At 37.4% G+C, this 14,331-nt stretch overlaps 1 protein-coding gene across 8 annotated transcripts in view; it reads left to right on the top strand.

Moving 5' to 3' along the window:
- Positions 1-14,331, top strand: part of Cpq (carboxypeptidase Q) — a 435,354-nt gene that overhangs the window by 34,921 nt on the left and 386,102 nt on the right. Inside the window, exon 2 of one of the 8 annotated variants that reach the window (XM_076911242.1) lies at positions 2,163-2,248. The exons of the other annotated variants lie outside the window; for them this stretch is intronic. Coding sequence (XP_076767357.1) covers positions 2,216-2,248 — 33 coding nt within the window. The 5' untranslated portion in view covers positions 2,163-2,215. The remainder of the gene's footprint in view (positions 1-2,162; positions 2,249-14,331) is intronic. 8 annotated transcript variants of the gene reach the window in all.

A 14,331-nucleotide genomic window follows, 5' to 3' on the forward strand; every position in this document is an offset into this window, starting at 1 on the left:
AAATAATTATCTCGATATTAAAATTTGTTTTGAGATTTGTATATTACAAAATACACAGCCTTGGTAAATGAATCTTTTTATTGCCTACATGTTCACTGATGGCCTGGACTTCCAGCTAGATACAGTTAAGACAGACATTAGAATCTTACCCTTGCCCTCATCCCTCTTCTAATATCTCAATGCCCATATTCAGCTTTAAAAAGTTAATGAAGAGTCAGTGCCCTAATTCCCTGGGCATAGAGACTGAGGTGGTTAATATTAGGCTGTCTTTCTAGAAAAAAAATAATGGTTTTATTAGAACAAAAAAAAGAGCTAAAATTGATAGCACAGCCATAATCTATTGGTAGAAATCTATATAATTGTTACTAAGAGGATGCAAATTCAATGGTTTCATTCATAAAAATTTTTATTAATTCAATCTTAATTCAAAATTTGTGGGTACAAGGCTTAGACCTTTTACTTCTCCAACAGGGGGCTTGTGTGCTACCCTTAAAAAAGAATGTTGCTTTTATACCAACTATTCAGACATTGTTAAGTCTCTTGTCTCTTGGGTTCATGCTGTTCAACAGACTTATGGCTTTTGTACAACAACAAATAGACACTATTCAAATAAAACCCATACAAGTCCGTTATTACAGGCTAAAAGTAAGCGACTCCAAAACCTCTGTCATCAAGACTAATGAGGATTAACTCTTAATTTACACACTAAGCCAAATAGTCAATAACAAGTAAGAGAACACCTCAAGACCCTTGCCTCTAACTGGGAGGCCTCACCATCCTAAGACAGGAGCTCAACCAATGACTGTTGAGTATCCAAAGACAAGAAAGAGAGGCTAGGGTCCTTTGTTCCAACCTAAGACAGAGACAATTTCCATAAGTTTTCCCAGCCTTCCCTTTTAAAAAACAATTAAAAAGAGGACCTGTTGGGAGCCAACTCCTAGCAAAAAGTAGCTATCATGTTTGCAAACATCTCAACCATATACCCTGATAAGAGACTTGTGTTTCAACAGCCTACAACAGCTGAGCACACTCTGATAAACATCTTATTTATCCCACATATCTTGTTTTGCTGTTTAGTGCCCCAGCTACAAGGCACACATGATATCCACACCTGCAAGACACACATGGCATCCATGCCTACAAGGCACGTGGCAAAACATAAATACCCAAGATTTCCTTTCAATAAACAAGACTTGAGACTTGAGACTTGATCAGACCCTCTGCCTTGTCTCCATTCTTTGTGTCTCTTGCTCCTCTATACCTACTCTCTCTCTTGCTAGACCCTGACCCACACACAAGAGCAACAACTCAAGCTGAGACACAGTGGCCCCCCCAAGCCAAACAGTGTGGGCCTCAACAGTCCATCTGTCTTATATGTGTGAAGTCTCTATTCACTCTGTTAAGTCTTTGTTGGTGTGATTAAATACCTGATACAGAAAAGTCCAAAAGAAGAAAGGTTGATTTACTTGCACATGATCTCAGTAGGTTCTGTGCATAGTCACTTGACTCCTGGAGTTTCTGTATGTGGTAAAGCAGAATATCAGGAGGGTGTGGAGGGGACTTTTTTTCACCCAGAGAGAGCAACACAAAAAAAGCACAGTTCCCTAGGACATGATCTTGTATCCTATTTTCTTCTGCTAGGTCTAGTCTCCCAAAGTTTCCAAAACCTTCCAAAATAGTGCTCTAGGTGAGATAAACACTCAACACATACCTTTGGGGACATTTACTGTTCAAACTATAATGGCACCAAAACTCTGATAAACACAGGGATTGCCATCTACTTATGGGTATCATATATAGTCTGTTAGGTTACAATAGGGTTAAAAGTCAAGATTCAAGAACTAGAGGAATTATGTAAGTGGTTTCTGATCCATGAAGGGCATTGTGAATGCCTGATGAGCAGCTATGGAAACAGATTTTTGTTTTACTTATTTATGTATTCAGCATTGTTCAGAAGATTGACTAGTGATGCTTGGAATATCAAAATACCATTTCATTGAGGCTACAATTTGGCATATTAGAAAGTACTTTTATTCAGAAGCAACACTGTTTGTATTGTTTATTCCTTAAATATTCAGGTATTCAGGTTTGGAAACCTCGAATTAAAAATAACCGTAAAGCATGCCATTGGAGGTGACAAGTAAGTAATTGTAGATTCACAGTTTTTCATTTCAGGAAAGTGGTCTGACATGAACACCATCACTTAAGTGGCAGCATGGTGGATGGAAGTAAAGCGTTTGGACAGCAGGTAATCCTGTCTTTGTTACCTGGATCCTGCTTTCAGTCATGATCTTTGTTTCCCAAATCTTCTTTAGACTTACAGTTTATTTTAACCCGTGGAATTTTATGCTTAGTTAACCTGTAGAATTTTTCTTAAGTCTCTGGTTCTGAACCAGTGACTCTGTTATTTGAAGCCAGGTGTGTATTCTCCAGCCCGTGTTTTTCAATTTTTGTACTACCTGTTATATCTTTATGTGGTTTGTCTGCCTGGGTCTTTTGTGAGCATTGGAGAGAAAAGTCATGACCAAGGGTTAGAGAAGAGAGATTTGGTCTTGAGGTGAAGTATGAGTACATGGAAGCTTTCAAGTAGAATCTGTGTGAGGTAGAGCTAAATTGGAGAGCCATTTCTACATAAATGTTTCACTCATTTCAATGAAGTTGAATTTGAGTTTCTGTGTTCATGGTGAAGACTAATTTTCAAAGTATTTGAAGGCATATATTAAAAATGAGAGTTTAATTATAAATTTGAAAATTCTGATTCATGATTGGTAGCATAATTTTGAATATCACAGTCTTATTCTTTGACACCATTTGCCATATATCTTCAAGATCATATTAGTGCTATGGAAAAAAACCCACAAATTGTTTATCTGATAACTTCCACCTTCTCAATTGTGGTAATGATTGTGCTACTCTAAGAACTAAGACTTGGGCCCATTTTACGGGTAGTGGTCAGGGGCTGTTATGCTTTGGGTCTTAGATGTCTTTTCAAAGACTGTTGTGTTTAAGGTCTTATCCCTAGTTGGTGGTGCTGTTGGGAGGTAGTGGAACTTTGGGAGGTGGCAGTTAGTGGAAGGAAGTTAGCTCATTAGGGGTAGGTCCTGGAGGGAATCGAGGGACTCCTGTTCCCTTCCTCTCACTTAACTTCCTTTCAGCAGTTTTGTTTACCTTATACTGTCCACCATGATGTTCTGCCAAAACTTGAGAAATGGAATCCAAAAGAGAAAATTTTCAATTCATGTTCATGATCTTAAGTTATTTGTCACAATATTGGATATACGACTGGTGCAAGAATATTGCTTTCCTAACTCTGGAATTTTTTTATGAAAGAGCAGAACAAGCCCTAAATATCTTTTTATGCCATTGCATGTAGCTATGCATGTATTTAATTCAGCACAGTATAGGACTCATTATACATAGACCAATGTTCCATCTCATATAATATTATCTTCTGTGTAGGTGGTATGTGTGTGTGTGTGTGTGTAAAGTGTATTTTACATGTATTTTATATGTAATCTAGACCTAATTGTTTTAGTTCATTTTTATTATCTGACCCTTTATAGTCTCTATAGAGTGAATCTGTGGATTTTTTTGTTTTTTTTTTTCTTTTTTGAGTTTTGGAACAATGTCAACTTGTTACCAATCCCATTTATAATGGTATCATACTCTATACAGTTTATACTTTTGGAACTCTCCTTTACTTTATTCTTCCTATCCATTTGCCATCATTGAATACACATACACACACACACACACACACACATGAATATCTCCTAGATGTGACAAGTTCTTCTGTTACTATATTTTTTCCCCATAATTTAGATTTGATTGCTTTTTGTACAAGAATCTCCTCTCACTTTTCAGTAATTGACTGTATTTTCTTTTATCTCTTTGAGCACATTTTTTAATGGTTTCAACATATTTACAATAGTTCTCTTAATATTTTTATTCCAATTTAAAACCCAACATGGTATTACCTTCATCTTGGTTTATATTTTTTATTTAATTGAAAAAAACCATGAATCACATTTTTGCATTTATATCAAAAGTATTATGTGATAATGTTGATGAGGTCTGTGTGTGCATGTGCCAGTATGTGCATGTATGTGTGCGCATGAGTATATGCACTCATGTAAAACTAGCTAAAATCCTGGATGATCAGCTTAAACTTTGCCTAGTTTGTGCTTTGTTGGAATGGTTTTCTGGAAAGCTCTGAATTCCTCTAGCTTTCAAACTAATTCTTGTAAAGGATTTTTTTTTTTCAGCTCAGTCTCAAATAGTGAACATTCTAAAGCACTATTTCTCAATAATTTTGTTATTATTTTACTCCAAAGGAGCTTTTCTTGGACTATTTTCCTCCAATTATGGCCCCTTCCCTCATGAAGTTTGAGTACATAAAAATATAAATCTGTAAATGAAAGCTCTTCAGAGGCCACAAAGCACCGTAAGAATTAATATTACTTTGTTCCTCCTTACCAAGAAGTAATTTTCTCTCCTTTGAGGATAATGATAGCAACTCTTGAAAATGGATGTTTGATGCTTGATCCTCGTTTCCATCTTATTTATAAGGTTTATTTTTCTCTCATTATGCTACTACATTAATATCTTTCACTGAAGCTCAGAGCCTATTTCTGCTCTCTTTAAGGCAAACAGCAGGCATTCTCCATAGAGTTGGGTAATTTTCCCTGTAAATGTACAACCCAGCTCTCAGCAATGGACTTTCTGGGGACACTGACATGGACTTTAAGACTTCCACAATTGATAGCTTTTTCTCTGTGACCCTACATACCCCAGCTTTCCAACTTGAGACCCTGTTATTTAGTTCAGAGGTGCTTTCATGGTCTACTTGGAGTCTGCTTCACTTCCCTGTTGTTGGGCTATGGCTACCACCTTCTAAGTTGTCATTCTCTCAGAGGCTGCAGAAAGTTCAACATGTTCTTCACTGTGTCCAAAAATTAGCACGTGATTTTGTTTAGCTTTGTAGATCTTTGCTCATTTGTGGCAGAAGAGTTGGCCATGTGTGTTAGAACAGAAGGCCCTTTCTGCTTCTGTCAATCTTCATTCATATAAGTGCCCACCACTTACTTTTCAACATGCATTCCATTCCAGAGTGAATGTTCTTACACACAATCTTACCAGTTACCTGTTTAAAAACCTTATTTGCTACAGTAACTCACAGGACTTCCTCTATGATCTGTCAGACATCTGCTTCTCTAACCTTAGTTTTAGTGGCTCTGTTTTAAACTTTTATGTATGCTGTATAAAACTTTTCTGGTTTATCAAATGTGTAGTGGTAATTCTTGCATCCTTGGTTTTGTGTATTTATCTTCCGGTGTTAGGAACCCATACTCTCCATTTTCTTGTTTTACTTGTGTAATCCTCACTCACTTGTTAGGTCACAGAACAGTTTTAAGTTTGTTTCTGGTTCTAGGCCAAGGTAAATGTCTTCCTTTATTCTCCATAGATGGTGATTAGGGCAATTATTAAAAAGTTTTTGTATTTATTGTCCTTATTCTAATTTAAAATAATCTCTGTAGAGACAAGGATTTTAATGTGATCATGCAGTTCTATATCCCTAGTACCTAGTACAATGCCTACTGAGTACAATGTTGTCTACTAGTATTTACTTATTGGAATGAATGAACACATAAGTGATGTGTTTATTCTTGTTGGGTTCCTTTGTTTTCATGTCTTCTTAATATACAAAGAACAAATTGGAAAGGATTAAACATTTATACAAGAGGTTTACAAAATAAAATGAAAGATAATGATAAATAAAGGTACAGATAAAATTGTATATACAAAAGCAGACAACATACCAGGGATACCACTTTATAGAAAAAGATATTGACAGTAACCCACATTGTCCTCCCTTTATTTAAATGAAGAAGTATGGTTGCATAATAGAATAGATCTTGTTGTTAATATACAACACTGGTCTGAGATCAAAAATCAACCTTGAAATCTCAGTAGCTTTAAAAAATACATTTTTTTTCTTCATGCAAATCTCCATGGTGCTGCTTAGGCAATGTTTCAGGACATTGCTTTCCATAGTGATGCCTGGATTTAAACAGCTTCTATGTGTATTCCATTAAAGCAACTATTTTCTGCTAGCTCGTTGGTTAGAAACAGCCACATGACCCCATCTATGAAAAAGGGTATTGGAAAGTGAGGAAGGATATGTAAATCTTTGTTGGAGGCTGAGCATCTCTCTCACAAATATATTGCCTTAAATGTTTTAGGAAATGACTTTTAATAGAGGAAAGGCCTTGCAAAGCATGTTTTAGCATCATCTATCTTGCGAATGCATCCTTTCCATGCACTGCCAATATCTTCTACTGGAATTTAAATTTTAATATTTCTATTTCTTCCCCATTACTAAAATGTCATTAAAAGTAAACTGGAAGACTTTTAAAATAAAAATATTTTAACCATATTTAAAAAAAAATAGAATTCATGGGTATTTCTAAACTTTATTTCTGTTTAAACACCTAATATACACAATTCTGTGAGAATATGTTAATCATGAAAATGAACTGAAGTATAACAATGTTTAAAATGTTCTGAAGGATTCGCTTCACTCAGAGAATCCTTCCACAACCCTTACATACAGGCTGAAAACTTACCTTGTTACCTGAAAATTTGAATCTAGCAGAGAAGAACTGAAGGAACACACTTCAAGGAGAGCCCACAGCAGAGACTTCAGTAACTCCAGCTATGCATTCTCCATCCTCATCTGCTCAGAATATTATGTGTCATCCTCACTAGTTTTTCATGCTCAAAAAAGTGACAATTTTTCATCAACCTTGCCATGTATCATTTTTACTTTTTGAGATACTTAACATATTTCTGTATTGTCTATGTTTAGGATAGTAATGAATTTATTCATTTCCATTGTAGCATCACTTCTATGGATGTAAATTCCTTGTGTGTGTGTCTGACAATATTATATCACGGTGCTCCAGATTTATAACATTACTTTTACCTGTGAGTTTTATATTTTCATTTATTTTCTTACCAACATCTGTTTTAGTAACTTACTTTATTATTTCTCGTTAGACAGAGTTGCTTATGATATATTTCCTCAGCTTTTTTCCTCAGAATTTCTTTATCTTTTCTGAATTTCAAAGAATAGCTTTGCTGGATATCTAAAAGATAGATTTAAAACATTCCAAAGGATATTTCTTTCTTTTCTTCTCATTGCTATAAGTATTTTTTAATATATATTCATATATATGTTTATATATGTGTATCATATATATGTGTTGAAATATATATGTATATACATATATACATACATATATGAAACAATGTGTATATACATACATATATATACAACTATATTCAACATATATATATATATATATATATATATATATATATATATATATACAACTATATGAGAAACAACAATTAATGGAAAAGTGGGCATGGGTTTGAAGAGAGCAAGGACTGGTATATGGGATGGTTTGGTGGGGGAGAATGAAAGGAGGCAAATAATGTAATTATGTTATGATACCTAAAAAATATACTCCCAGAGTTTTTTTTTTTTTTTTTTAAGAAAATATACTGTTAATGAGGTAATATCCTTTTAGAGTGGTGGTTTCTAAGCTTTGTCCCCTCGGTTTTGTTGCTTTAAGCAATGGAATGCTTCCAACAAATGAAATCTCAGGAAGAAACAACATTTACAGTTCACAGAAAGGAAGCTCTTGTGGCTAGGGTGGGCTGGTCTGGACCTCTGTCTGCTTGGTCCCTCTTTTACCACTCCCATGTCTGCCTCCATAATTGGGAACACCTTTCTAGTGTTCTTGAGGAAGGTAAGGAAACCACTGCTTTAAGTTATCTATAGGAAAGTACTATAGACCATAGTCTTTAGGATTCAAAGGGACTTTGGAGACTATCTCTCCACTTCGGTGTCACTGTTATTTAGCTGTTGATTAATGGCCCTGGAACAATAAGGCAGAAATCAATCTGGAAGTCGTATGTTTAAAACAGTGTGGGATCTTAAACAAAAATCATTTGCAAGTGCTATGTTATTTCCAGTTGACTTTTTACATTGGAGAAAGACCATTAATTTATGTCAAAATGGATTCCAAAGAATGTTTTAGGATGTGAACTTAGCAGTTTGAGTTTCACTTTTCAGAGCACAATAAGCACAGAAGAACAGAGCATGCACAGCACAGTCTGGTGTCTGTCTATAATGCACAGTGCTGTATGCTTCAATTCGCTTGCCTACTCCTACCTGAAATAATCACCTTGACCCCTATAATTTCTCCTTGCTTAACTTCTCATACAGTTTTCCTGCATTCATAATTTTTCTCTCTCTTACTCTCTCTCCTTCCCTCAATTCCTCCATCCCCTCCTCTCCAGACATTCTTTTGTTTCTAGGCTGCCTTTAGCCAAAGAATAATGTATCCACCTGTTACACCTTTTGGCAGTTACACAAATCCGGCACTGTATTGATTAGAATTTCTCATGTTGTCGTGTTACACAAACTTACCTATTTTGTCTTCTGTGTAACAATTCACTGTTCATCTAGCAGTCTTCTCTCCCCTCCTGTTGATTAGAAATTGGGTTGCTTTTAAGAACATGGATCTGGGTATGATGATAGCTATAAATTTAAATTTCTATGTTACATTTTGGTTTTGCGGGCCCAGGACTCATTATATACCCCAAGCTCTCTTCAGAACTATAACAGTCCTCTTGCCTTAGGCTCCCAAGTGTTGAGATTATAGGTTTGAGCCACCAAATCAGGTTTGTATGTTCTTAAATTTTTTTCTTTTTATACATTTGCAAGAGTTTCTTCTGGGAATATGCCTAGTAGGTAAAACTACTGGACTCCAGAATATATGGTTTTTCTAACCCAGGAAGTGATTCTGAACTATTTTGTACCTCCGTAGTCAGTGTCCGATGAAGGCAAATGTTTTTTCTTCTTTTCTAATAAAGTAGCAACTACTGAGATCTATCCCTTACTTCTGCATTGTCTCCCAGTGCCAGGACCTGAACTAAGGTAGTATAACTGGAACAGGCGGAGTCAGTCACCTGCTTTCTTTTTATGCCATTGTTTGTCATGTTTGCAATGCCTGTCGCTGGTATAAGGCATATATATCCTTATATCCTGACTCCTGCTTCAACCACTTCAGGTTCAGTTTCTTGAGTTCTGTCAATGTTGCCATTTCAGGTTCCACAGCCCTTGGCATCTTGCCTAGCTGCTGCCTTCAGCATTCAGTACTGAGGAAAGGCAAGTCCTTCGTTCACTGACTCCCATGCTCCAACCTTCTTTCACTTTTTTTTGCAGCCTAGAGCTCCTTAAACTAGAGTTGATTTAAACACTTGTATAAGTCATGACAGGAAGTTTCAGGAGTGATGCCAGAGTTAGTACAACATTATCAGCAGAGGTGGGACCATGGGGGACTTTAGGTATCTGCCCTCATGGAGGCACTGAGATCTTCTAATTTCCTAGGAGAAATTAGAAATACAGATGTTTATGTAAAGCCTCTTACCTTTTGCATGTCAACAAATGATCATATATTTAGAAAAATCTTGTGTAGGCCAAACAGAATAGATGTGACTGTGCTAGCCCGCAGAAGGCTCACTTGTGAACGTTACATGGAAGTTTGGCTTGTCTGCCTTTGTTTGTTGTTGCCCCATCTCACTGTTGTTGCCAGCATGCCACTCACTCTCTGGAGGGACACTTCATTCACCACCCTTGGGTAATTTTGATTTCCAAGTGGTCTGATACTCAGAGCATGTGTGACAACTTAGCTTTTTCCTTTGCTGCTTGCCTTCACATTTCTATCAAACGCTGGTGCTTGTTTTGGTAACTTTAAGAAAAGATTACTGCTATAAAGAAAGACTATTTTAAAATTAAAAAACAAAGTTGGGAATGCAAATATGCCAAAAGAGTAGCATTTTAATACCGGCCACACCTGTGTGTACTATATTAGATTTTTCTCTGATATTAATCATGTGGTTCTGGGTGGCTCTGACCAGTCTGTGCTGGCATTTCCCTTTTCTTTTATCTTAATAGAGCAGTGGATTAAAATAGCAGCTCATTTTTCTGACTTAGAAAAACAAAGTTCTTTGAGATCCCGCCTTCTAGAAATGTTTGACATCCTGTAATCTGTAGATTCCAGCATTTTAAACACTCTCTTCTCGAAACAGAAAACCTGATTTTCCTTGGAAGTTTTCGGTGTGTTCTACGAATGGATGTGGTGAGTATCAGTGTGTGGAGTGAAGACAGCAAGCAATTCATAGCTTATTTCTGAGCCTGGCCTGCTGGCCTGCCAAGTGGGGGAATTGTGGATAAAGGCTCTGGGTAGAACTTGTTAGAGCAAGGCACTAATAAATATAGGGTCATGATCCCGTATATGACTGTTACTTAGGATAAAAAGGACTCCTGGCCCATTTAGTCTGGGCAGGGAGGTATCTCAGGGCAAGGAGTGTTAGAGAGTAAACAAAGCCTCCATTAAGGTGTATGTGCTGTTAGAGATGAAAAGTGATGTCCCTTGGAGTTGTAGTCAGCAGCTATCCTACCTATAAGTAGGTAGGTGGATTTTTTTTGCAGCTCATCAAGTTATACAGAATTCAGGCTGCAAGCGTATCAAGTTGCACCAGGACTAGGCACATCTTCTTCTATTGAGGCTAGACAAGGCAGCCCAGTTTTAAATATGAAACTATTTTTATTTTATATGTGAGAGATTTAAGTTTGTCTGTTTGTTTATTTGTTTTGTTTTTAACCATAAATGATTTCAAACCAAGTTGCAAGGTCAGAATGAGCTTCACTATACTTGTCATCTGGGTTAACATAGAAACAGTTGTGTGTGTGTGTGTGTGTAATGAACATGTACATACTCTTCTTAATTCTAAATCAAACTCTTAGGTAATAGAGAAACCTCGGTTTCCCCTTTGAATATTCACTGATGCTCAGAGGTGGAACTGATTGATTTAAAATTCCTTCTGTCCTTTCTGTTCATCCTAGCTAGAGTTGTTCAGGGAGATAAAAGAACTAAGAGGTGGGCAGAGTTACCAATCTAGGTTATCTGTAGCAGAACAATACTGAGCAGAACACAAATTGAAAGCGGTCCAAGGTCTGTCACATGAGAAATTCATTTGGGTCTGGCCCTGTTTCATTGGCACTGAACTAATGTTTTATGTCTAAACATGGCCAGAGGTAGTATTTCCTGTTTATCTTTTACAAAGCTGGCAACAATTTCCATACCGTGTTCTCTGCAGCAGACCTCTATAGAATGAAAAGAGGTTTCAGTTTCCTTTGCATTTACAGGGAAGAAGCTCCAGAGCAGCTGGCTTTTCTTTTTTTGTGTGTTTGAATAAAGTGAGGAGTAATAGCTCAGAGGTTTGTGGATGTTTAGTGGGCTCAGTGAGAATGTACTTAATGCTGAATTTTTTAAAATTATTCATATGTTATCAGCTAAAAATGCTGTAACTGTGGATTTGGTTGCTATTCCATTTTAATGTAGTATTTTAAATTTTCATTTAAAAAACTCCTTCTTAATAGACAAATGAGCTTAAAGCACAGCAAACCACCCCTCCTTAAACTTCTAAGAAGTAAAAAAAAATTAAGTGTGTGTTTGGTGTTAACAACAAAATAGTTTTTCAAGCTTATTATTTGTGGTTGGGATTGATATATTCTATGGCCACTCTGGGATGTTGTTTAATCTTCCTGCTCTCTGACCCCACATCATACATTTCTAAAGTTTCAGTAGCTACTATCACTGCCCATTAAGCTTGATTTTGGGGTTTGTAGGTTCACATTTATGTAGCATCGTACTGAGAAAAGCCCAGAAAGGATATGCCCTATAGAATGTCATTCTCTGAAGAAAATTAAGTTTCTATTATTTAAAGTGTCAGTGGGCTATCTGAATAAAGAATCAGATATAACTGTAGTTCAGAGAAATATAAACACACACATACATACACACACCACATTACCACCAATGATAAGACACTCTCTCTCTCTCTCTCTCTCTCTCTCTCTCTCTCTCTCTCTCTCTCTCTCTCTGTGTGTGTGTGTGTGTGTGTTGATGGTCACGGTTATGGTATTGGAAATCAAACCTAGAGAAATGCTCTACCACTGAGCTACATTCTCAGCCAAGGTCTCACTGTTCCATCTATCTATTTCTCTCTCTCTCTCTCTCTCTCTCTCTCTCTCTCTCTCTCTCTCTCTCTCTCTCCATCCTTCAGGTCATATAATATATTCCAGATGGCAGAGGCAGAATGATATGAAATCATTCATGTAGACCTTCTCAAATCTCAACAACACATGATCCTTCTCAACCCCATTTCAAAGGGGGTGACTATTCAAATTGTAACTTAGCATCTTTCTATTCTGATTATTTTATATTCTCACATTGTCAGGACCTTTAAAGGCCCTGTTCCTGGGAACTGGAGAGATAGTCCAAAATAGTTAAGAGTGCTTTTTGCAGAAGACCTGAGTTTGGTTTCTAGTTTCCTTGTCTGAAAGATTATTATTACATCTGCAGGCAACTCAAGCTCTAAGGAATCTGATGTCATTTTATGGCCTTCAGGAGCAACTGCATGCATATGGCACATGTACATTCAAAAACAGTTAAATATTTGACATGTCCTTTTCTTCCTACCTTTGGCTGTTCTCCATAATAATGATAATTATGAGGGGGAATACGCAGATCAGAGATTTTAGCTCTTTATTCTGCATTCTTCTTATAAGTGACTGCATTTCCTATACTTCTGATTTCACTCTTGGGTCATATCTTCATTTCCTTGTCTGTAGTGATAACAGGAAATGTTTTGAGTAAATTATTTGATAAAGATGGTTGTGAATATATGATTTCCAGTAGCCACATTAAACAACCAAAAAAGAAAGAGGTAAGTATATATGTATATGGCTACTGTCAGCACCTCTAACTAGCTCCCATAGCCCCTCTGAGTATCCCATTCTCCATGCTTCTTCATAGATCCAGCTGTATCAAGCCTCTACTTGAGCCCTTCATGTCATTGATCCTTTGGTGTCTTTTCTTATTGACCCCTGGACAACCAGCCAGGGTACTCTTTCCTCTTTATCCTGGAGTCCTCCAGTAGTGAGACACATCTCTTCATCTTGATAGCGTACCTGGAGTCACGCCCACTAAGGTAATCTACACACGTTGCTATTAAGGCTGTCCCTGAATGGAGTTGAGATATTGCTGCAGTGCAGTTTTGAGCCACACTGATATCCTAATCTGACCTATTTGTGAATCGTCTTACCTGGTTGTTAGAGACATTCTGTGTAACTATAGGTACCATTTAATGAAAAGTGGATGCCATAAGCTTCAGACTTGACATTTGCTTGTACCCTCTGTCCCTGTTTTGTCCAGTCCTGGGCCTTCTGGGATTTTGACAGACCTGTCTGCCCTTATTGCTAATACCCAGAGGTAGTGGGAAAGAAGTGATATGGGTTGTGGTGGGGAAGTAGAATGGTTTAGAAAGGTTCTTTGGCACAACTTCTGTCTGGAAATTGGCAGTTCAGTTCATAGGTTAGCAGGCAGCAGAAGCTAGATTCATTCAGACACTTCATAGATCTATCAGCAGTCCAGCTCAATAGGTTAGTAACAGCAGTGACACTACCTAGCAAAGACAACCAGGTCCCAGCCTTGGCTCAAATCACCAGGAAGGTCCTGGAGGGACATCATGAGAAATTCTTGGCTGTGCCTCTCTCAGGGAAAGAGTCTCAAAGACCCTAGACCCACTAGTGTTGCACAGCTATCTGTCCCAGCAAGCTAAGCTTTGTCTCTGTTATTCCTATCTGTATTCTCCAAACATCACACATCTTCCATGTACCTTGTCTCAACTGGAGTTTTACTTCAGCACATGTCTTGCCTTAGCATGGGTCTTGCCTCAGCACCTGCATCCAATCAGCCAGACTCCTTGAGGCAAGAAACTGTAGCACACCACCACAAGTTTTTTGGTGTGTTTCTCTCTATGGAGTCTTGACAAATGGAGCTCAGCTATGCAATGTAAGGCCGACCAAAGAATTCTTCATCACATGTTTTATATTCTTCTTCCATTTCAACTCTTATGTTCTTTCTTTCCCCCAATTTCTTTCTCTTTTTCTTTTTAATTTTTAAGAAAGAGTCTCTCCCGAACCACCAAACAAAGAACATACACAGAATGGACCTAGGCCTCACCGCACATATGTAACAGATGTGCAACTTGGTCTTTATGTGAGTCCTGAACAATTGGATCATGGGAGAGGAGTTAATCCCAAAGGCTATTGCCTGTATGTGGCCTTGTTTGGCCCAGTGGGAGAAGATCTGCCTAGCCTTACAGAGACTTGAAGTGCCAGTTGAGGGG

The sequence above is a fragment of the Arvicanthis niloticus genome, chromosome 13, assembly GCF_011762505.2.
Source record: "Arvicanthis niloticus isolate mArvNil1 chromosome 13, mArvNil1.pat.X, whole genome shotgun sequence".
Classification (NCBI taxonomy): Eukaryota; Metazoa; Chordata; class Mammalia; order Rodentia; family Muridae; genus Arvicanthis; species Arvicanthis niloticus.